This window comes from Zeus faber (genome assembly GCF_960531495.2).
Source record: "Zeus faber genome assembly, chromosome: 4".
Lineage (NCBI taxonomy): Eukaryota > Metazoa > Chordata > Actinopteri > Zeiformes > Zeidae > Zeus > Zeus faber.
Window position 1 is genome coordinate 23641379 of NC_137191.1, and position 25289 is coordinate 23666667.

The 25289-nt window shown below is 41.2% G+C and overlaps 2 protein-coding genes across 2 annotated transcripts in view; both read right to left on the reverse strand.

Moving 5' to 3' along the window:
• Positions 1–18391, reverse strand: part of LOC307228959 (uncharacterized protein) — a 22192-nt gene extending 3801 nt beyond the window's left edge. Inside the window, exons 1-6 of the mRNA XM_079998815.1 lie at positions 5145–18391; positions 2451–4325; positions 1772–1861; positions 1317–1400; positions 1041–1205; positions 567–737 (exon numbers count right to left, since the gene is read on the reverse strand). Coding sequence (XP_079854941.1) covers positions 567–737; positions 1041–1205; positions 1317–1400; positions 1772–1861; positions 2451–4325; positions 5145–5288 — 2529 coding nt within the window. The 5' untranslated portion in view covers positions 5289–18391. The remainder of the gene's footprint in view (positions 1–566; positions 738–1040; positions 1206–1316; positions 1401–1771; positions 1862–2450; positions 4326–5144) is intronic.
• A 1127-nt stretch (positions 18392–19518) lies between these two features.
• LOC307229499 (uncharacterized protein) overlaps positions 19519–25289 on the reverse strand; it is a gene marked incomplete at its 3' end in the record, with an annotated part of 37639 nt that continues 31868 nt past the window's right edge. The window contains exons 41-42 of the mRNA XM_079999497.1: positions 19790–25275; positions 19519–19538 (exon numbers count right to left, since the gene is read on the reverse strand). Of these exons, the coding sequence (XP_079855623.1) occupies positions 19519–19538; positions 19790–25275 (5506 nt within the window). The remainder of the gene's footprint in view (positions 19539–19789; positions 25276–25289) is intronic.

The window sequence follows — 25289 nt, forward strand, 5'->3', positions numbered from 1 at the left end:
AAATACATCAAATAAATACAATAAAAGCAAACTATTATATATTGGTTTTGTTTGGAGAAATGCACAGCGGATGGGGTGGACCAGATGACCATATAAATAAATCTGTGATGAGATGACGTCAGCTGGTGCAGAGTGTAGATAAAACCTTTGGAAGCGGAGTGTTCAGAGCAGTCGAAAGCCTGAGGGTTTTGTTCACAGCGATTACTTTGTCATTAGTTTACCTCATTATTTGACACTTTGGCCACGTCTAATATAAACATCCGACATTGTAACATTATATATATGACAGAAAATAAGGAAAAGCATAATAGGTCCCCTTTAAAGAAAACAAGTAAAGATATTTTGACACTTTTGTGGTGTATACTGTTCAAAAGTGCAAGTAAAAGGGAAAATATGTCGAAACCGACAAAGAATCTCTCTGCAATGATGAATGGCAACATGTCTACTGGAATTCTAGTCTTACTTTACATGTTGGTTAATCAGGTCTTTATAGCTGCCACAAAAAATAACGGCTCATTATTCCCAATCTAGATTAACAGGCAGTGGGTGACGGAAAACTGACGGACCTGTTTGAAGTCATCCTGGGCAGAGGGGAGGTCAGAGGTCAAAGACAAGTCACCGTGGTGTGTCACCGTCCGTTCGCCTTCCACTTCCGTTGTCCTCTCCACCCTGCTGATCCTACACTCCCCAGACACCTCTCCAGATGCTGAGAAACCCTCGCCTTCAGTGAATGTAACCTACAATGTTTGTTAAAAAAGTACATATTAGTATGCGATTTGACAGTAGGCTAAAAGGAATAGTGTCAAAGAACCCCCGACCCCCCCCTCCAAGGATGGAGGAGAAATGGTTGCCTGTCACAAAGGGGATTATTACAAGACAGCTGCGATTATTCAAAATGTAAATGACCGCTGATTGCCGCTACTGACCAATCAGAATGGAGTACTCCACAGAACCGTGTATTAATACATGATGATTCTAGTTCAACAAATGGTTCCGTTTTTGATCATCTACATTTGATATCGCACACAGCACGCACACACCTCCGTGTGGGCTCCTTCGCTCTTCAGCACAGTCCGCTTCGTCACCTTAGAGTAGGCGTCGCCCTCCGCCATGCTGACAGAGCATTGGGCAGCTCCCTCAGGCGACGCCTCTTCCTTCTCAACCCCATCGGCAGAGATGCACTTGCGGATGATCTTACGGGTCACCTGGAGGCCGTCATGGGGTTCAGCAAGTTAGAAAATTGACAAATTGACAGGTTATGTGGCCAGTGATTTGTTGGTGTTGGGGCAATGGTCATGGAAATGAATATTCTTTACCCTTTTCACTACCATGTGTCCATTTTCATCTGTGTACTTCTCTTCCGTCACAGATTGAGCGGGGAGGTCAGGAACATCATCAGCCTGGAAAGGATAGAAAAAAATAAAAAATAAAGTCAGTACTCTTTGTTTCGTAGGTTTATTTGGTGAGAGGTAACATGGGACATTTGCACTGGAAGAGATAGCAGGCAAAAGGTTAGTCGAACATATCCACAAATAGTACACAAAGTAGTATTTCCCTCCTTGGATTTAAGTCAACTATTAATTCAACCATTAAAAGTAATACATGTAAATCAGTTAGGGAAGATTAGCTACAAACTTCATGTGAATGCTAAGACACATGTTTTCATGAAATAAAAATGGGTTGTTAGACTATAGAGAACACATTGATTAGAAGTAACACTCCAAACCGCACACCTCATTTACTAAGCACCCGCTCATGCTAAATTGGATACCTGAATAATAACCCTCCTTCGCACTACTCTGGTGGTCAATAGCTCCTCATCAGAACTGTCTGACATTGTTCCGAGCTCAGCCGCAATCTCCTGACCAGGCAACACAGAATCATTGTGATATATCGAAATGCAACATTTCAGCAGCAACAGCAAAAGCAATGCAGGCCGTACACAGTGTTATGATGCACTTCTGTTTTGACTCTCTTTCTTTTCCATTAAAAAACAAAAAACAAAAACGCAGAACACTCGGTCAGTGGAAAGACTAAAATCCGGCCATAGCTTGAACACCAAAATTATGAAGCACACCATGCACATGTTTATTTAAAGAGTGTGACAGACAATACAACAGACATTTATGAATTCGAGCCACAACACATAAAGTTAGAAATCCTTTGAAGAAAAATTTGCCCTACTCAACAAAGCCATCTGAAAGGCAGCATGAACAAAATTAGTCTCAGCAAATTGTCTCTGATGCTGCTGTAATATACTGTATATATAGTTAAAACAGCATGCTCGGGATCAAAACGGATAAACATTGAAGCAGAGGATAAAATTAAATCAGATCGCATCCATGTGGTCATAAAGTGATAAAGCAGCCATTCCTCTTATGGGCAGGAATTTGGTTTAGCAAAGCTCAGGGTAAATCTTGCAGGTTAGGATTTTCCAAATGTTTTCTTACCCTCGCCAGAGATTTAGTGTGATCGATATATTCGGCCCCTCCACAAGCCGGGAGTTCTTGTGGAGGCTCATAGAAAGTAAAGTCCCCACTGTGTGCATCCCAGAAGTGTTGTCGTTTTTGAACCTCTTCATAAATGTCATCAGGAGGCCCGTTTACATCAGGCACGTCCTGATAATCTTCGCTTCCAGAAGACAACAGAACACCTCTCTCATATTTGTTAACAGTGGGGGGAATTGGGACTGCAAATATGAGGCTTTCTTGTTTTCCAGGATGAGTGGAATCTCCAGGTTGACTGCAAATTGACCTACTCTTTCTTTGAGATTCCTCAGGCTCAGTCTCTGAAAAATCAAGAGGAGGATGCTGGCAGTCAAAATATGTCTCTGGATCAGAGTCTTCGCAATTGGTGGTATGGTGGAGTAAAGTATGACCAACATCTGTGTATGTTGGCGGTTTGGGGCTGTCATTGATTAAGGTGGAGAAGGTCTCAGAATACTCAGGATGGAGGTTGTACTCCTCCTCAAAGGCTGATTCGATCACCACTCTGGGCTCAGTCAGAGATTGCAATGTGGTAGACTGAGTTTCTACAGAGGTTGACAAATGCGACGTATCTGATTTTGGCCTGACATCTTCAGAGGAAATGTTTCCTGCAAATAGATAAGGTGCCAGTTCCTCAAAGTTTAAATGTCTTGTTAATGTAATTGGTTGAGGAGTTTGTGATGACAAAGCCATCGGAGACTGGGAGAAAAGACCCTCTGTCCTGGTTTTCTCCATTGAAATTGTCTCCCATGAGTATGATATTTGATCTGGAGTACTTTGTGTTCTTTCTTCTGACCATAACCTTAAATCATTTAGCAATCTAGTGGAATCACATAATTCTTGACTGCCATCAAGATTGTTAATGATAGGAAGGTCTTCAACATTAGTCACATCGTTCTCAGGTATAACCATTTGCTGTTCCTTCGGAGAACAATCCAGGAGGGCCACTGAAGAACCTGGCTCTGTAGCACTTTCATCACATTTGTCCAAAAGGAATGCATCTGAAGGAGGACTAGATCCGAATGTTTGGCTTTTTGCGTGGTCTGATGTTGATAGTCTATCAGTGGTAATTAAAGAGCACAAACCAGGAAAACTACTTGCTTTAGCTGGGGGTACACTTGACTCTGACTGGGCTTTGATTAGATCAGGAGTTACTCTGACTACTTCAGTTTCAGCTTCATTGGAGATGGAGGTATGCGCAGGCACTGAGCGTGCTACACTTATTTCGGTTGAAACTTCTGTATTTCCTTCAACAGAAGACATGCTGACTTTAAAGGAATTGCTATCTTCACAAGGGGATTGACCATCTGGTGAAAGGTCTTCAAACTCAACATATGGTTGGTCAGCCCCAGGACTTTCACCACTGGATTCAGAAAGATCAGGATCAAGAGTTTCAGGTCTGAATCTGAGTTTCAACTCCTCCAATTCTGAGAGCAGCTGGTCAAGCTGAGGTGACGCAGATCCTGTGGATGTTGTAATTTGTTCTGGGGACATGGCCACTGGATCGGTTGGGCTATGTTGACACATGTGACTGAGCAGGTCTGGGACTGCTGGGTTTGCATCAGCTGTGGTGAAATCACCGCTTCGTTCAGGGATTGTTAGGATTTTGTCTTTCTCCTGTGATGAGCTAGTATCATCTTCCATTATAAGTTGAATTTGACTAAAGTCAGAAGTAACTGGACTCTGTCCCTCTGGAGAGGCAGCTTGCTTTTCACAGGAAAGTCTGTCAATTGCATCATGTGCCAAGGATGGTTTCTGAGTTGCGAAGCCTTGTCTTTGTTCTACACTATTTTGTTCTGAAGCTTCTGAAAGATTTCTCATGGATGCTGTTGTGGTCACCTGCAAGAAATGTAAGTGTAATGAAAAAAACAAACATGAAATGACCAAAAATTTGTCATAATTGCTTTGATGAAAAAATGAAAAAGAAAAACCGCCAAAGCATGCGATTTAAGTTGTTATTATTTTTACATTGTGGAAATTGCTATGAAATCAGAAACAATGTTCACAAAACCATTCTACATATATTAAAGACCTTAATTTATACTCATGGGCAAGCTCAATCAAGTCACATATAGCAAAATTAAGTTTCAGTATATGTATATGCATTTAAAAGTGATCTGCACAATAACAGGTTAGAATGAGGGCATTTTCAAAATATTTTTTGCCAAATGCTTGATTCTGAAAATAAATAAATAAAAAGCTTTATTTGAGAATCTTGCAACTCTATTAAGCGTAGTTATTTGTTGCACTTTACAGTCTAGTGAAACTTTTTTTTAAACCAAAAAATAAGTTTCGTTTTTTCATAAAAAACCAAAACAAAACAGGACACCAATGTTAGAAACAATCAAAAAGCAAAATGCTATTCAGTCTCAATTTAAGGCAGCTTTATGAAAACTAAATTCTACTATATTGTAGATATGATTTATGGACAGAAGCATGTGTTTTTTAATCCATTACATGCATCTCTGCTTTGTCAAGTCAACATTCTCACTGCTCCAATACAGACATGCTATAGCAGAAAAGTGAAGCCTCTATATCAGGTGTATTAGTGAAAGCTTGAGTCAGGGGGCCAAAAACTAATTTCACACTAAATGCATGGCTATCTCCACTACTTTTAAAAGCAACATTGCATCATCTGACAAGCAAGCGCTGTCTTACCGACAACAAGGAATTTTGCTGTCCTCCTCTTTCATGATCATTCTTTTCGTGTGCTTGCAAAACAAAACTTTGTAGATATTTAGTCTCTGATGTAGACTGTATTTCTTCCTTTAATGCTCTTTTTCCATCATTCCTCTTTTTCATTTTTATATGAACATGTTTTCTTCTTTTATAGAGTCCATGTATAGATTCTTCATTTCCTTGAGTACATTAGTCAAAAGTCTCCTCCAGCAAGACAACATGAAGAAATTGCAGATAGACACTAGTTCAGATGGCAAAGGACTCAACTGATGGATGCCCCACGAGGTTAGCTGATCCAAAGTAATCCTTGATAAGGGGAGGGGCATTCCAAAAAATATATATCTCTGAAGCTGAAGCAGTAGCCATGGGTTTGATCTGAACTGTTATAGTTGGTGCCATAAAAGTTTTAGACGGTATCAAAAGTCTTTTCCTGTTGTAGCCTCTGATGTTATGTTTATGTTGAGTTTCCCTAGTTATGCCTTGTAGGAGTGCTTCTTTGTCCAGAACTACATTAAAACTTAATATTTTTCAGTTAAAGAGTCTGACTTTCCCCCTCAAACTTTAGTAAAACCTGTCTTATTATAAGGTGGTTCATTATAAGCTATATTTATTCATGTGCCCTTAACTTGCAGGGTAAAGACTTCTAAGCATAGGAGTACAGTTAATACTCATTATTAATTTGATGCCAAGTGTGGGTGTCCTAAATTGGCTCAAATCTTGATCTGAGTTTCATAATATTCACTTGTGTATTTTTATTCTCTGATGAGCAGATTGAGGAGATTACCTCATCCCTAAAAATTGGAAGATAAATAAGATATTGCAATTATTGCGGGGACAAGGATTTGTGCTAAAAATAATAGAATACAATACAATTTGATTTATCTAATCTGTTTTCATCAGACAATCTATTAATGCAGAAATATAGTTTTTCCAGTATACCAGTATTCCAACATTATGGATTTAGTCAAAGATGGGTTTTTGTCTGATACATCCATATTGAACTGAAGATTGTTAAGTCTCTCTATAAGTGCCTATTTTTATGAAGCGATGAAAAAAAAAGAGGCTTCAATCAGTGAAAGAAAAGTAACAAAATGTAATCTTGGGGACCTTCTTTGGAGTCTGAATGAAAAGTAATTTCCTAAAATGTTCAGATTAATTATGGGAAAGATCCACCGGTCTGTTCTCAACTATGTCAGATGGTGGCAACTGGGCATGACATCCCGGTCGTGCGTGATCAAGGTTATCACAAATTGAATCTTGTACTGCCATGTTAAGTGATCTATTTTTATTATCTAAAGAATGCATTTGACTATATTGTACTTCACTGCTTACTGTTATCAGGTCTTCAGACTTTGATGGTGTATCACACACAATGTCAGGTAGCTCTTCCAATGTATTTTCAACGACTCTAAGTTTATGGCAAAAACATTTTCCTCTATAAAGTGGATCACGCATATGTCCTATAAAATATTTGGAGACAGGTGTGCAAGCTTGTCTGTAGTCTGCTGTTGTTGAATCTGGCGGACTTTGATGAGAAACTTGCACAGAAGTCACTGGTTTGAAATGAAATGAATCTTGCTCCACTTCAGCTAAATGTGCAATACGTTCAGGAGGTGATGAATTTAAATCAGTCAGCGAGCAGTCAAGGAAGGATTGTGTGTTCTCATTCTCTGATGACAAAGGTTCTGTTGATCTACACGCTGATGTTTTCTCTTTTTCATGAAAAGGATCTATCTGATCCAAAGGGGTGCTATTTGGTGCAATATGTGTGTATGTTTGCTGGTGTACATCTAATGGGGACTTGAGTTTATCTAAACTTTCTTCTTCATTCTGTATATATTCATAATCTGATATATATGAAACTGCTGAGCATGGCCGGTTTTCTGAAAATATTTCATTATCAAAATGTCCGGAAGCCTCAATGTCTGAAAGAACAGAATCAGGTGAGGATGATCTGCATCCTGAAGTATCCTGAAGCTGATCATTACAAATGTGGCTTAAAAATTGAGGAATTGGAGAGTCGGGAGGAAGGGGTCTATACTCGTCAAATGATGCTACAGATTCTGGAGAAGGTGGCCTCAACTCAGTGAGCTTGTCATCAAAGTTTAAATTGCTCTCCTCAAGTGGAGATAGTAACTCAGTAGACAGTGGGGTATACATTAGACCAGAACAAGTCTGGGTAAATCCAATCTCTCCTGGGATTTGAGTAGACTCTGGTTGAATTATTCCAATAGAACTGTACTTAATTGAACAGGGATCCATGTTTAAAACAAATCTCTTGTCCTGACTTGATGTCTCGGAATATAAAGTTTTATCTGATTTCAAGGTTTCAGTTGGACCTGGTTTAGCTGTAGGAGGACAACTTTCATTAAGGGACTGAACAGATTTATCACAGTCAAATGACAACCAGTTTAGATCATCTCTGCTTTCGCAAATCCTTTCTTTTTGTTCAAATGCAGAATGGACAATTATTTGATTTCCCCCCTTATAGACTGGATCATACAAATGGCACATCAATTTGCAAGGGATTGAATTGTAAATTAATTTATATTCAGGGACAGATGACTTTTCCTCACATATGTCAAAAACAACCTGTAAAAAGGGACGATCTATAAGATGCTTGGTTGTTGAACTAAATGCATTTCCATCATCAGGTTGATTAGGGGATATTGGTTTTGATTCAAGTGCGGTTGAATCTGACATTATTGTTTCAGAGAAAGAATCAACCTGTTTTGTATGAATGGTGCAAGAATCAGCAATCAAATTCTCAAGTAATGACTGGGTATCGTTATATTCAGAAGCAATAAAATCTGGTGAAAGTGGTCCAGCATCCAAAGATGTCTCCTCAAAAGAAGACTCAAATGGTTTATCTTGGAAAACACCTTTCACAACATCTGCATATGTTAAAGGTTTTGCAGCTGAACTAAGTGTGAGATTAGTCAGGGGAACACCAATTTCATGCTGCTTGAGTTCTGATGTAACAGAGTCTGGTGAATCTTCTCTGCTTTTGTCAAACAACTCCTCAAGACAATATCCACAATACTCTGGTTCTGACATCATTGACAGTGATGATGATGGTCTGCCTTCACAATAATCTAGGTAGTAGGTACAATGTTGATTTTTCTGCTGAATGAATGTGACCTGAGAATGTTTGCATTGCTGCTCAACAGATGCACAAGACTCTGGTGAAGATGGCCTAAAGCCTGCCATCCAGTCTTGAAGCACTGAATAATCAACATCTGAAGATATAGATTCTGGGGTCAAGGGCCTACTATCAAACACATTGTCGAACATGTGGTCTGATCGAACTGAATTTGGAGAATCCGGTCTTGTCTCAACAAAGAGGTTTTCAAGATACAACTCAGTGCAATCCCAGTCTGAAGAAACAGACACTGGTGATGAGGACCAAGTCCTTGAGTGCTCTATATTAGAATCACAGCACTGAGGACTGAACTGAGGAACGGGTGAGTCAGGCAAAAGGAGCCGACACTCATCTTGAGATGCTATTGATTCAGGGAAATTTGTTCTTAAATCAGCAATCCAACTCTCAAGTAATGACTGGGTATCCTCATTTTCAGAAGGAATAGAATCTGGTGAAAGTGGTCTCGCATCCAAAGATGTCTCCTCAAAGGAAGACTTTGATGGTTTATCTTGGGAAGCTCCCTTCACAATATCTGCATATGTCAAAGGTTTTGCAGCTGAACAAAGTGTGAGATTAATCAGGGGAACCCCAGTTTCATACTGCTTGAGGTCTGATGTAACCGGGTCTGGTGAATCTGCTCGGTTTTTGTCAAACAACTCCTCAAGACAATATCCACAATACTCTGGTTCTGACATCATTGACAGTGATGATGATGGTCTCCCTTCACAAAAATCGAGGTAGTAAGTACAATGTTGATTTTTCTGCTGAATGAATTTAACCTGAGAATGTTTGCATTGCTGCTCAACAGATGCACAAGACTCTGGTGAGGATGGCCTAAAGCCTGCCATCCAGTCTTGAAGCACTGAATAATCAACATCTGAAGATATAGATTCTGGGGTCAAGGGCCTGCTATCAAAGACATTGTACAATCGGTGGTCTGATCGAACTGAATTTGGAGAATCTGGTCTTGTCTCGACAAAGAGGTTTTCAAGATACAACTCAGTGCAATCCCAGTCTGAAGTAACAGATACTGGTGACAAGGACCAAGTCCTTGAGTGCTCTATATTAGAATCACAGCACTGAGGAGTGAACTGAGGAACGGGTGAGTCAGGCAAAAGGAGCCGACACTCATCTTGAGATGCTATTGATTCAGGGGAATTTGTTCTTAAATCAGCAATCCAACTCTCAAGTAATGACTGGGTATCCTCATTTTCAGAAGGAATAGAATCTGGTGAAAGTGGTCTCGCATCCAAAGATGTCTCCTCAAAGGAAGACTTTGATGGTTTATCTTGGGAAGCTCCCTTCACAATATCTGCATATGTCAAAGGTTTTGCAGCTGAACAAAGTGTGAGATTAGTCAGGGGAACCCCAGTTTCATGCTGCTTGAGGTCTGATGTAACCGAGTCTGGTGAATCTGCTCTGTTTTTGTCAAACAACTCCTCAAGAAAATATTCACAATTCTCTGGTTCCGACATCATTGACAGTGATGATGATGGTCTCCCTTCACAATAATCTAGGTAGTAGGTACAATGTTGATTTTTCTGCTGAATGAATGTGACCTGAGAATGTTTGCATTGCTGCTCAACAGATGCACAAGACTCTGGTGAAGATGGCCTAAAGCCTGCCATCCATTCTTGAAGCACTGAAAAATCAACATCTGAAGATATCGATTCTGGGGTCAACGGCCTACTATCAAACACATTGTCGAACATGTGGTCTGATCGAACTGAATTTGGAGAATCCGGTCTTGTCTCGACAAAGAGGTTTTCAAGATACAACTCAGTGCAATCCCAGTCTGAAGAAACAGACACTGGTGATGAGGACCAAGTCCTTGAGTGTTCTCTATTAGAATCACAGCACTGAGGGCTGAACTGAGGAACGGGTGAGTCAGGCGAAAGGAGCCGACACTCATCTTGAGATGCTATTGATTCAGGGGAAGTTGTTCTTAAATCAGCAATCCAATTCTCAAGTAAAGACTGGGTATTATCATTTTCAGAAGGAATAGAATCTGGTGAAAGTGGTCTCACACCCAAAGATGTCTCCTCAAAGGAAGACTTTAATGGTTTATCTTGGGAAGCTCCCTTCACAATATCTGCATATGTCAAAGGCATTGCAGCTGAACAAAGTGTGAGATTAGTCAGGGGAACCCCAGTTTCATGCTGCTTGAGGTCTGATGTAACCGAGTCTGGTGAATCTGCTCGGTTTTTGTCAAACAACTCCTCAAGACAATATCCACAATACTCTGGTTCTGACATAATTGACAGTGATGATGATGGTCTCCCTTCACAAAAATCTAGGTAGTAGGTACAATGTTGATTTTTCTGCTGAATGAATGTGACCTGAGAATGTTTGCATTGCTGCTCAACAGATGCACAAGACTCTGGTGAGGATGGCCTAAAGCCTGCCATCCATTCTTGAAGCACTGAAAAATCAACATCTGAAGATATCGATTCTGGGGTCAACGGCCTACTATCAAACACATTGTCGAACATGTGGTCTGATCGAACTGAATTTGGAGAATCCGGTCTTGTCTCGACAAAGAGGTTTTCAAGATACAACTCAGTGCAATCCCAGTCTGAAGAAACAGACACTGGTGATGAGGACCAAGTCCTTGAGTGTTCTATATTAGAATCACAGCACTGAGGGCTGAACTGAGGAACGGGTGAGTCAGGCGAAAGGAGCCGACACTCATCTTGAGATGCTATTGATTCAGGGGAAGTTGTTCTTAAATCAGCAATCCAATTCTCAAGTAAAGACTGGGTATTATCATTTTCAGAAGGAATAGAATCTGGTGAAAGTGGTCTCACACCCAAAGATGTCTCCTCAAAGGAAGACTTTAATGGTTTATCTTGGGAAGCTCCCTTCACAATATCTGCATATGTCAAAGGTTTTGCAGCTGAACTAAGTGTGAGATTAGTCAGGGGAACACCAGTTTCATGCTGCTTGAGTTCTGATGTAACCGAGTCTGGTGAATCTTCTCTGCTTTTGTCAAACAACTCCTCAAGACAATATCCACAATACTCTGGTTCTGACATCATTGACAGTGATGATGATGGTCTCCCTTCACAATAATCTAGGTAGTAGGTACAATGTTGATTCTTCTGCTGGATGAATGTGACCTTAGAATGTTCGCATTGCTGCTCAACAGATGCACAAGACTCTGGTGAGGATGGCCTCAAGTCTGCCATCCAGTCTTGAAGCATTGAATAATCAACATCTGAAGATATAGATTCTGGGGTCAACGGCCTGCTATCAAAGACATTGTACAATAGGTGGTCTGATCGAACTGAATTTGGAGAATCTGGTCTTGTCTCGACAAAGAGGTTTTCAATATACCACTCAGTGCAATCCCAGTCTGAAGTAACAGATACTGGTGACAAGGACCAAGTCCTTGAGTGCTCTATATTAGAATCACAGCACTGAGGAGTGAACTGAGGAACGGGTGAGTCAGGCAAAAGGAGCCGACACTCATCTTGAGATGCTATTGATTCAGGGGAATTTGTTCTTAAATCAGCAATCCAACTCTCAAGTAATGACTGGGTATCCTCATTTTCAGAAGGAATAGAATCTGGTGAAAGTGGTCTCGCATCCAAAGATGTCTCCTCAAAGGAAGACTTTGATGGTTTATCTTGGGAAGCTCCCTTCACAATATCTGCATATGTCAAAGGTTTTGCAGCTGAACAAAGTGTGAGATTAGTCAGGGGAACCCCAGTTTCATGCTGCTTGAGGTCTGATGTAACCGAGTCTGGTGAATCTGCTCTGTTTTTGTCAAACAACTCCTCAAGAAAATATCCACAATACTCTGGTTCTGACATCATTGACAGTGATGATGATGGTCTCCCTTCACAATAATCTAGGTAGTAGGTACAATGTTGATTTTTCTGCTGAATGAATGTAACCTGAGAATGTTTGCATTGCTGCTCAACAGATGCACAAGACTCTGGTGAAGATGGCCTAAAGCCTGCCATCCAGTCTTGAAGCACTGAATATTCAACATCTGAAGATAAAGATTCTGGGGTCAAGGGCCTGCTATCAAAGACATTGTACAATAGGTGGTCTGATCGAACTGAATTTGGAGAATCTGGTCTTGTCTCGACAAAGAGGTTTTCAAGATACCACTCAGTGCAATCCCAGTCTGAAGTAACAGATACTGGTGACAAGGACCAAGTCCTTGAGTGCTCTATATTAGAATCACAGCACTGAGGACTGAACTGAGGAACGGGTGAGTCAGGCAAAAGGAGCCGACACTCATCTTGAGATTTTATTGATTCAGGGGAATTTGTTCTTAAATCAGCAATCCAATTCTCCAGTAATGACTGGGTATCCTCATTTTCAGAAGGAATAGAATCTGGTGAAAGTGGTCTCGCATCCAAAGATGTCTCCTCAAAGGAAGGCTTTAATGGTTTATCTTGGGAAGCTCCCTTCACAATATCTGCATATGTCAAAGGTTTTGCAGATGAACAAAGTGTGAGATTAGTCAGGGGAACCCTAGTTTCATGCTGCTTGAGGTCTGATGTAACCGAGTCTGGTGAATCTGCTCTGTTTTTGTCAAACAACTCCTCAAGACAATATCCACAATACTCTGGTTCTGACATCATTGACAGTGATGATGATGGTCTCCGTTCACAATAATCTAGGTAGTAGGTACAATGTTGATTTTTCTGCTGAATGAATGTGACCTGAGAATGTTTGCATTGCTGCTCAACAGATGCACAAGACTCTGGTGAAGATGGCCTAAAGCCTGCCATCCGGTCTTGAAGCACTGAATAATCAACATCTGAAGATATAGATTCTGGGGTCAAGGGCCTACTATCAAACACATTGTCGAACATGTGGTCTGATCGAACTGAATTTGGAGAATCCGGTCTTGTCTCAACAAAGAGGTTTTCAAGATACAACTCAGTGCAATCCCAGTCTGAAGAAACAGACACTGGTGATGAGGACCAAGTCCTTGAGTGCTCTATATTAGAATCAAAGCACTGAGGACTGAACTGAGGAACGGGTGAGTCAGGCAAAAGGAGCCGACACTCATCTTGAGATTTTATTGATTCAGGGGAATTTGTTCTTAAATCAGCAATCCAATTCTCCAGTAATGACTGGGTATTATCATTTTCAGAAGGAATAGAATCTGGTGAAAGTGGTCTCGCATCCAAAGATGTCTCCTCAAAGGAAAACTTTAATGGTTTATCTTGGGAAGCTCCCTTCACAATATCTGCATATGTCAAAGGTTTTGCAGCTGAACAAAGTGTGAGATTAATCAGGGGAACCCCAGTTTCATGCTGCTTGAGGTCTGATGTAACCGAGTCTGGTGAATCTGCTCTGTTTTTGTCAAACAACTCCTCAAGACAATATCCACAATTCTCTGGCTCCGACATCATTGACAGTGATGATGATGGTCTCCCTTCACAATAATCTAGGTAATAGGTACAATTTTGATTTTTCTGCTGAATGAATGTGACCTGAGAATGTTTGCATTGCTGCTCAACAGATGCACAAGACTCTGGTGAGGATGGCCTAAAGCCTGCCATCCAGTCTTGAAGCACTGAATAATCAACATCTGAAGATATCGATTCTGGGGTCAAGGGCCTACTATCAAACACATTGTCGAACATGTGGTCTGATCGAACTGAATTTGGAGAATCCGGTCTTGTCTCAACAAAGAGGTTTTCAAGATACAACTCAGTGCAATCCCAGTCTGAAGTAACTGATACTGGTGACAAGGACCAAGTCCTTGAGTGCTCTATATTAGAATCACAGCACTGAGGACTGAACTGAGGAACGGGTGAGTCAGGCAAAAGTAGTTGACACTCATCCTGAGATGCTATTGATTCAGGGGAATTTGTTCTTAAATCAGCAATCCAATTCTCAAGTAAAGACTGGGTATCCTCATTTTCAGAAGGAATAGAATCTGGTGAAAGTGGTCTCGCATCCAAAGATGTCTCCTCAAAGGAAGACATTAATGGTTTATCTTGGGAAGCTCCCTTCACAATTTCTGCATATGTCAAAGGTTTTGCAGCTGAACTAAGTGTGAGATTAGTCAGGGGAACACCAGTTTCATGCTGCTTGAGTTCTGATGTAACAGAGTCTGGTGAATCTTCTCTGCTTTTGTCAAACAACTCCTCAAGACAATATCCACAATACTCTGGTTCTGACATCATTGACAGTGATGATGATGGTCTCCCTTCACAATAATCTAGGTAGTAGGTACAATGTTGATTCTTCGGCTGGATGAATGTGACCTGAGAATTTTTGCATTGCTGCTCAACAGATGCACAAGACTCTGGTGAGGATGGCCTCAAGTCTGCCATCCAGTCTTGAAGCATTGAATAATCAACATCTGAAGATATAGATTCTGGGGTCAACGGCCTGCTATCAAAGACATTGTACAATAGGTGGTCTGATCGAACTGAATTTGGAGAATCCGGTCTTGTCTCAACAAAGAGGTTTTCAAGATACCACTCAGTGCAATCCCAGTCTGAAGTCACTGATACTGGTGACAAGGACCAAGTCCTTGAGTGCTCTATATTAGAATCACAGCACTGAGGACTGAACTGAGGAACGGGTGAGTCAGGCAAAAGGAGCCGACACTCATCTTGAGATTTTATTGATTCAGGGGAATTTGTTCTTAAATCAGCAATCCAATTCTCCAGTAATGACTGGGTATCCTCATTTTCAGAAGGAATAGAATCTGGTGAAAGTGGTCTCGCATCCAAAGATGTCTCCTCAAAGGAAGACTTTAATGGTTTATCTTGGGAAGCTCCCTTCACAATATCTGCATATGTCAAAGGTTTTGCAGATGAACAAAGTGTGAGATTAGTCAGGGGAACCCCAGTTTCATGCTGCTTGAGGTCTGATGTAACCGAGTCTGGTGAATCTGCTCTGTTTTTGTCAAACAACTCCTCAAGACAATATCCACAATACTCTGGTTCTGACATCATTGACAGTGATGATGATGGTCTCCCTTCACAATAATCTAGGTAGTAGGTACAATGTTGATTTTTCTGCTGAATGAATGTGACCTGAGAATGTTTGCATTGCTGCTCAACAGATGCACAAGACTCTGGTGAAGATGGCCTAAAGCCTGCCATCCAGTCTTGAAGCACTGAATAATCAACATCTGAAGATATAGATTCTGGGGTCAAGGGCCTACTATCAAACACATTGTCGAACATGTGGTCTGATCGAACTGAATTTGGAGAATCCGGTCTTGTCTCAACAAAGAGGTTTTCAAGATACAACTCAGTGCAATCCCAGTCTGAAGAAACAGACACTGGTGATGAGGACCAAGTCCTTGAGTGCTCTATATTAGAATCACAGCACTGAGGACTGAACTGAGGAACGGGTGAGTCAGGCAAAAGGAGCCGACACTCATCTTGAGATCTTATTGATTCAGGGGAATTTGTTCTTAAATCAGCAATCCAATTCTCAAGTAAAGACTGGGTATCCTCATTTTCAGAAGGAATAGAATCTGGTGAAAGTGGTCTCGCATCCAAAGATGTCTCCTCAAAGGAAGACTTTAATGGTTTATCTTGGGAAGCTCCCTTCACAATTTCTGCATATGTCAAAGGTTTTGCAGCTGAACTAAGTGTGAGATTAGTCAGGGGAACACCAGTTTCATGCTGCTTGAGTTCTGATGTAACAGAGTCTGGTGAATCTGCTCGGTTTTTGTCAAACAACTCCTCAAGACAATATCCACAATACTCTGGTTCTGACATCATTGACAGTGATGATGATGGTCTCCCTTCACAATAATCTAGGTAGTAGGTACAATGTTGATTCTTCGGCTGGATGAATGTGACCTGAGAATGTTTGCATTGCTGCTCAACAGATGCACAAGACTCTGGTGAGGATGGCCTCAAGTCTGCCATCCAGTCTTGAAGCATTGAATAATCAACATCTGAAGATATAGATTCTGGGGTCAACGGCCTGCTATCAAAGACATTGTACAATAGGTGGTCTGATCGAACTGAATTTGGAGAATCCGGTCTTGTCTCAACAAAGAGGTTTTCAAGATACCACTCAGTGCAATCCCAGTCTGAAGTCACTGATACTGGTGACAAGGACCAAGTCCTTGAGTGCTCTATATTAGAATCACAGCACTGAGGACTGAACTGAGGAACGGGTGAGTCAGGCAAAAGGAGCCGACACTCATCTTGAGATTTTATTGATTCAGGGGAATTTGTTCTTAAATCAGCAATCCAATTCTCCAGTAATGACTGGGTATCCTCATTTTCAGAAGGAATAGAATCTGGTGAAAGTGGTCTCGCATCCAAAGATGTCTCCTCAAAGGAAGACTTTAATGGTTTATCTTGGGAAGCTCCCTTCACAATATCTGCATATGTCAAAGGTTTTGCAGATGAACAAAGTGTGAGATTAGTCAGGGGAACCCCAGTTTCATGCTGCTTGAGGTCTGATGTAACCGAGTCCGGTGAATCTGCTCTGTTTATGTCAAACAACTCCTCAAGACAATATCCACAATACTCTGGTTCTGACATCATTGACAGTGATGATGATGGTCTCCCTTCACAATAATCTAAGTAGTAGGTACAATGTTGATTTTTCTGCTGAATGAATGTGACCTGAGAATGTTTGCATTGCTGCTCAACAGATGCACAAGACTCTGGTGAAGATGGCCTAAAGCCTGCCATCCAGTCTTGAAGCACTGAATAATCAACATCTGAAGATATAGATTCTGGGGTCAAGGGCCTACTATCAAACACATTGTCGAACATGTGGTCTGATCGAACTGAATTTGGAGAATCCGGTCTTGTCTCAACAAAGAGGTTTTCAAGATACAACTCAGTGCAATCCCAGTCTGAAGAAACAGACACTGGTGATGAGGACCAAGTCCTTGAGTGCTCTATATTAGAATCACAGCACTGAGGACTGAACTGAGGAACGGGTGAGTCAGGCAAAAGGAGCCGACACTCATCTTGAGATTTTATTGATTCAGGGGAATTTGTTCTTAAATCAGCAATCCAATTCTCCAGTAATGACTGGGTATTATCATTTTCAGAAGGAATAGAATCTGGTGAAAGTGGTCTCGCATCCAAAGATGTCTCCTCAAAGGAAAACTTTAATGGTTTATCTTGGGAAGCTCCCTTCACAATATCTGCATATGTCAAAGGTTTTGCAGCTGAACAAAGTGTGAGATTAATCAGGGGAACCCCAGTTTCATGCTGCTTGAGGTCTGATGTAACCGAGTCTGGTGAATCTGCTCGGTTTTTGTCAAACAACTCCTCAAGACAATATCCACAATACTCTGGTTCTGACATCATTGACAGTGATGATGATGGTCTCCCTTCACAAAAATCGAGGTAGTAAGTACAATGTTGATTTTTCTGCTGAATGAATGTAACCTGAGAATGTTTGCATTGCTGCTCAACAGATGCACAAGACTCTGGTGAGGATGGCCTAAAGCCTGCCATCCAGTCTTGAAGCACTGAATAATCAACATCTGAAGATAAAGATTCTGGGGTCAAGGGCCTGCTATCAAAGACATTGTACAATAGGTGGTCTGATCGAACTGAATTTGGAGAATCTGGTCTTGTCTCGACAAAGAGGTTTTCAAGATACCACTCAGTGCAATCCCAGTCTGAAGTAACAGATACTGGTGACAAGGACCAAGTCCTTGAGTGCTCTATATTAGAATCACAGCACTGAGGACTGAACTGAGGAACGGGTGAGTCAGGCAAAAGGAGTCGACACTCATCTTGAGACTTTATTGATTCAGGGGAATTTGTTCTTAAATCAGCAATCCAATTCTCCAGTAATGACTGGGTATCCTCATTTTCAGAAGGAATAGAATCTGGTGAAAGTGGTCTCGCATCCAAAGATGTCTCCTCAAAGGAAGACTTTAATGGTTTATCTTGGGAAGCTCCCTTCACAATATCTGCATATGTCAAAGGTTTTGCAGCTGAACAAAGTGTGAGATTAGTCAGGGGAACCCCAGTTTCATGCTGCTTGAGGTCTGATGTAACCGAGTCTGGTGAATCTGCTCGGTTTTTGTCAAACAACTCCTCAAGACAATATCCACAATACTCTGGTTCTGACATAATTGACAGTGATGATGATGGTCTCCCTTCACAAAAATCTAGGTAGTAGGTACAATGTTGATTTTTCTGCTGAATGAATGTGACCTGAGAATGTTTGCATTGCTGCTCAACAGATGCACAAGACTCTGGTGAGGATGGCCTAAAGCCTGCCATCCAGTCTTGAAGCACTGAAAAATCAACATCTGAAGATATCGATTCTGGGGTCAACGGCCTACTATCAAAGACATTGTACAATAGGTGGTCTGATCGAACTGAATTTGGAGAATCTGGTCTTGTCTCGACAAAGAGGTTTTCAAGATACCACTCAGTGCAATCCCAGTCTGAAGTAACAGATACTGGTGACAAGGACCAAGTCCTTGAGTGCTCTATATTAGAATCACAGCACTGAGGACTGAACTGAGGAACGGGTGAGTCAGGCAAAAGGAGCCGACGCTCATCTTGAGATTTTATTAATTCAGGGGAATTTGTTCTTAAATCAGCAATCCAACTCTCAAGTAATGACTGGGTATCCTCATTTTCAGAAGGAATAGAATCTGGTGAAAGTGGTCTCGCATCCAAAGATGTCTCCTCAAAGGAAGACTTTGATGGTTTATCTTGGGAAGCTCCCTTCACAATATCTGCATATGTCAAAGGTTTTGCAGCTGAACAACGTGTGAGATTAGTCAGGGGAACCCCAGTTTCATGCTGCTTGAGGTCTGATGTAACCGAGTCTGGTGAATCTGCTCTGTTTTTGTCAAACAACTCCTCAAGACAATATTCACAATTCTCTGGTTCCGACATCATTGACAGTGATGATGATGGTCTCCCTTCACAATAATCTAGGTAGTAGGTACAATGTTGATTTTTCTGCTGAATGAATGTGACCTGAGAATGTTTGCATTGCTGCTCAACAGATGCACAAGACTCTGGTGAGGATGGCCTAAAGCCTGCCATCCAGTCTTGAAGCACTGAATAATCAATATCTGAAGATATAGATTCTGGGGTCAATGGCCTGCTATCAAAGACATTGTACAATAGGTGGTCTGATCGAACTGAATTTGGAGAATCTGGTCTTGTCTCGACAAAGAGGTTTTCAAGATACCACTCAGTGCAATCCCAGTCTGAAGTAACAGATATTGGTGACAAGGACCAAGTCCTTGAGTGCTCTATATTAGAATCACAGCACTGAGGACTGAACTGAGGAATGGGTGAGTCAGGCAAAAGGAGTCGACACTCATCTTGAGACTTTATTGATTCAGGGGAATTTGTTCTTAAATCAGCAATCCAATTCTCCAGTAATGACTGGGTATCCTCATTTTCAGAAGGAATAGAATCTGGTGAAAGTGGTCTCGCATCCAAAGATGTCTCCTCAAAGGAAGACTTTAATGGTTTATCTTGGGAAGCTCCCTTCACAATATCTGCATATGTCAAAGGTTTTGCAGCTGAACTAAGTGTGGGATTAGTCAGGGGAACCCCAGTTTCATGCTGCTTGAGGTCTGATGTAACCGAGTCTGGTGAATCTGCTCGGTTTTTGTCAAACAACTCCTCAAGACAATATCCACAATACTCTGGTTCTGACATAATTGACAGTGATGATGATGGTCTCCCTTCACAAAAATCTAGGTAGTAGGTACAATGTTGATTTTTCTGCTGAATGAATGTGACCTGAGAATGTTTGCATTGCTGCTCAACAGATGCACAAGACTCTGGTGAGGATGGCCTAAAGCCTGCCATCCAGTCTTGAAGCACTGAAAAATCAACATCTGAAGATATCGATTCTGGGGTCAACGGCCTACTATCAAACACATTGTCGAACATGTGGTCTGATCGAACTGAATTTGGAGAATCCGGTCTTGTCTCGACAAAGAGGTTTTCAAGATACAACTCAGTGCAATCCCAGTCTGAAGAAACAGACACTGGTGATGAGGACCAAGTCCTTGAGTGTTCTATATTAGAATCACAGCACTGAGCGCTGAACTGAGGAACGGGTGAGTCAGGCGAAAGGAGCCGACACTCATCTTGAGATGCTATTGATTCAGGGGAAGTTGTTCTTAAATCAGCAATCCAATTCTCAAGTAAAGACTGGGTATTATCATTTTCAGAAGGAATAGAATCTGGTGAAAGTGGTCTCACACCCAAAGATGTCTCCTCAAAGGAAGACTTTAATGGTTTATCTTGGGAAGCTCCCTTCACAATATCTGCATATGTCAAAGGCATTGCAGCTGAACTAAGTGTGGGATTAGTCAGGGGAACACCAGTTTCATGCTGCTTGAGTTCTGATGTAACCGAGTCTGGTGAATCTTCTCTGTTTTTGTCAAACAACTCCTCGAGACAATATCCACAATACTCTGGTTCTGACATCATTGACAGTGATGATGATGGTCTCCCTTCACAATAATCTAGGTAGTAGGTACAATGTTGATTCTTCTGCTGGATGAATGTGACCTGAGAATGTTCGCATTGCTGCTCAACAGATGCACAAGACTCTGGTGAGGATGGCCTCAAGTCTGCCATCCAGTCTTGAAGCACTGAATAATCAACATCTGAAGATATAGATTCTGGGGTCAAGGGCCTGCTATCAAAGACATTGTACAATAGGTGGTCTGATCGAACTGAATTCGGAGAATCCGGTCTTGTCTCGACAAAGAGGTTTTCAAGATACCACTCAGTGCAATCCCAGTCTGAAGTAACAGATACTGGTGACAAGGACCAAGTCCTTGAGTGCTCTATATTAGAATCACAGCACTGAGGACTGAACTGAGGAACGGGTGAGTCAGGCAAAAGGAGTCGACACTCATCTTGAGACTTTATTGATTCAGGGGAATTTGTTCTTAAATCAGCAATCCAATTCTCCAGTAATGACTGGGTATCCTCATTTTCAGAAGGAATAGAATCTGGTGAAAGTGGTCTCGCATCCAAAGATGTCTCCTCAAAGGAAGACTTTAATGGTTTATCTTGGGAAGCTCCCTTCACAATATCTGCATATGTCAAAGGTTTTGCAGATGAACAAAGTGTGAGATTAGTCAGGGGAACCCCAGTTTCATGCTGCTTGAGGTCTGATGTAACCGAGTCTGGTGAATCTGCTCGGTTTTTGTCAAACAACTCCTCGAGACAATATCCACAATACTCTGGTTCTGACATCATTGACAGTGATGATGATGGTCTCCCTTCACAATAATCTAGGTAGTAGGTACAATGTTGATTTTTCTGCTGAATGAATGTGACCTGAGAATGTTTGCATTGCTGCTCAACAGATGCACAAGACTCTGGTGAAGATGGCCTAAAGCCTGCCATCCAGTCTTGAAGCACTGAATAATCAACATCTGAAGATATAGATTCTGGGGTCAAGGGCCTACTATCAAACACATTGTCGAACATGTGGTCTGATCGAACTGAATTTGGAGAAATGGGTCTTGTCTCAACAAAGAGGTTTTCAAGATACCACTCAGTGCAATCCCAGTCTGAAGTAACAGAAACTGGTGACAAGGACCAAGTCCTTGAGTGCTCTAAATTAGAATCACAGCACTGATGACTGAACTGAGGAACGGGTGAGTCAGGCGAAAGGAGCTGACACTCATCTTGAGATGCTATTGATCCAGGGGAATTTGTTCTTAAATCAGCAATCCAATTCTCAAGTAATGACTGGGCATCCTCATTTTCAGAAGGAATAGAATCTGGTGAAAGTGGTCTAGAATCCAAGGATGTCTCCTCAAAGGAAGACTCTAATGGCTTATCTTGAGAAACACCTTCAATAACATCTGCATGTGACAAAGGTTTTGATGCCAAGACTGAGGTTTTTGTTTCTTTAGCTCTTCCACCTTTTTTTGCGTCTTTTATTGGTAGGTATTCTTTGCATATAACATTTCCAGGGGACTCAGCTGTTATCTTTTCTGAAAACTCACAGGATGAATTGTTTAGAGTGCTCTCAGAATTGGAATCTATTCTGTCGGATTGCTGAGAAAGCCAGTGAAACTCCAAGATGTGCTTCGGCCTTTTTACAAGGTTGAAAACTATCAATTCAGGAGATTTATTTTTGTTTTTGTTGTCTCCTTTTCTTGAAGTTACCATAGAATGTTCCATATCAGATCCCTTGCTTGGTTTCATCAATGTTTGATCAATCTGATGACTTGGAACAAATCTCTCAAGGATCTTTTCTCTGTTCTCATCAAGCAGTTCTTTAAGAAAACATCTTGAATCCTCCCCACTTAATGAAACTGACAGTGGCGATAATGGTTTTACTTCAGTGTATTGTAAATAATAATCACAATGTTGATGGCTTAGCTGGTTATAAGCTGAGTCAATGGAAATATATTTGTACTGCTCAACTGGGGATTCTGGTGATAAGAACATCTTTCCTGAAAGCTGCACATCATTTTCAAAACACTGAGTGTCTAATTGTGGAATTGGTGAATCTGTGGATATTGATCTATTTTGTACTGCTAAAATGGATTCAGGCAAAGCTCTTTTTAAATGTGAATATGTCTCATCAGAAAACGAGAAACTGTCCTTTTGTAAGATTGTTTCACATTCAGTCCTGTTACTTAGTTGATTAAAATCTCTGTTTGATTCTCCTATTGATGCAACACACTCTATCGATTGCGGTTCTAACTGAGAGAGCCAGTGCTCAAGGAAGGATTGTGATTTTGGGGATTCAGATATCGCATATCTACATTCAACAGACTGGGTTCTTTCACATGAAAATACTGAGTTTTCAGTATGGCTACCTCGAACAACATCTGCATATGCTTGGATTTTTGGAGCAGACAGAGGTGCATAAAGAGTATTATTAAATTCATGCGATAGATTTTCACTTGAATAGAATAAAAGATAATCACAATGTTGACTCCTTAGCTGAGCTCGGATTGGTTGAGAGAGCAGGAGCTCCAGGAATGAGTAACTGCTCTGAGATATGTCAGATTCAGGTGAAGAAGATCTCACATCAGAGTCTATAACTAATTTAGCAAAATTCAACCTTTTCTCGACAGACATTTCGTCAGTGGTAGACCTGGAGTCATCAATCTTGTTGTTTCTTTGTGCTGTTGGACTACCTCCAGGGACTAGAGAGGGATCACACTTTTGGGGGATTTTTGCACCATAACTTGTTCTCAATAGGTCATCTAGAGGAGGTTGATTTTGGTCATTTATACATGCGGTTTTAGAAGTGACTGGTTCGTATGTTGGAACTGAGGAAAAATTAAGCACATCCCATTGAAGTTTAACTACATTGTCTGCATTTTCTATTGAAGTGCCTAATGCCATTCTTTCACACAAACCATCATATTCTGTTTCTGACAATTCAGATTCTAGGGATTCCGGTCTTTCTTGTGTGTGCACCTCATCTTGACATACACCTGAATACTCCAGATCAGAAAAGATCAACTCAGATGTAGAAGCCCTGTGTGTGTAAAGAGATACTGAATGTTCTGGTAATGAGGGAAGAAACTGTGCAATTGGGGAGTCTTGCGAGAGAAGGTTATGAGGGTTAACAGATATAATTGAATCAGGTGAAGCCAAAACATGCTTTTCATTTCCAGATTCCTCTAAACAATAATTTCTTTCTTTAAGTTCAATTTTAATGGCGTCCTCTGGTGAACTGCATAGACTTGATCTCTGGGAGATATGCCGTTTATCATCCAATGAGCTGATGGAGTCGAGACACAAAAATCTCCTTGTCCCAATAGGAGAGTCAGGTGACATTGCCCTGTAATCACTAACTGACATCATAGATTCAGGAGACGATAGTCTAGCTATGTCTTCATTCATCATCTCTGCATCTATAGGGGAGAAACTTCTTTCTGAAATGGGTGAAAAAGAGTCATAGTCCTTTTCATATGGCACAGAGTCTGTGACTAAAGATTTAAGCGTGCCATGTTGTGTTATATTTTTTGTGGGTGACTTTGGTGAGATTTGGATATCAGGCATTAAAAAGCTAGAAGTGACAGCCTCAGACTCTGAGATATAGGCTTTCTTTGCTCTGACGATTACACAGTCAGTGTTTGGACTGACAGAATACAAAACAGGACAACTTTCAGTTGAGTCATTGGCCACATGAGCAGAGTCGATAGTTTCAAGACTACATTGCAAAAGGCTACTTTGTACATTTTTTTGAGTGGGTCTGTCAATTTCCTCCATGCTGTACTTAGCTGTTGTGAAAACAGGCTCTGAAGGGTGGTCATCATAAAATCTCAAGACCTCTCCATGTTCGTCAATGAAGGGAAGGTCTTGAGGGTGGACACACCTGTGCTGCGGGAAAAACTTATATTCCTGGTCATCAGACTTGAAAACTTTGAGGTCTCCTTGCATAGCAGAAACCTGTGGCTCCTCATCATGGCCATAAAGTATTGTGTAAAAACGGTCTGTGATCTTGTCTATGTGCTTCTGAGAGACCCTGTCTATTAGATCTACATCTTGGTCCTCTTCAGTGGTAACTTGGTGCTTATTTTGGACCAGGGCTACACTGTCACTAGGTTTGTTTGACTTGGGCTTAGCTTTAGGGGTATGGGTAAAATAGGCAGTAGAGATATAAGAACCAAGCTGTGGTGTATCTCTAAATCCATCCCAAAGCTCAGTGAAGTCTGTCTCAGCCTGGTCTGATTCATACTGGCTTAGACCAAACTCTTTAATAGATATAGGTGAGTGTTTTCTTGGAGCATCAGGCCACCCTTCATCTGCAACTCCATCTTCCTTTAGTGGTGTGGTTTGGCAGTACACGTCTGGCATAGTTCCCTCATCACTGGTGTGCAATGCCCCATTGTCGCCCTCTTTGGAATTGGCTGCAACACTGTGGTAACTTTGATATACTTGAGACGGTAACCTTGACAATGCCGCTTCTTTTGAACACGGAGGTGGACTTACTTGCTTATCATTGTTGTCAATATTTGTAGATTCTTGCCCTAATACATCCTCTGAGGTCCACAGGTTAGGATTTAATTCACTGAAACACAAAAA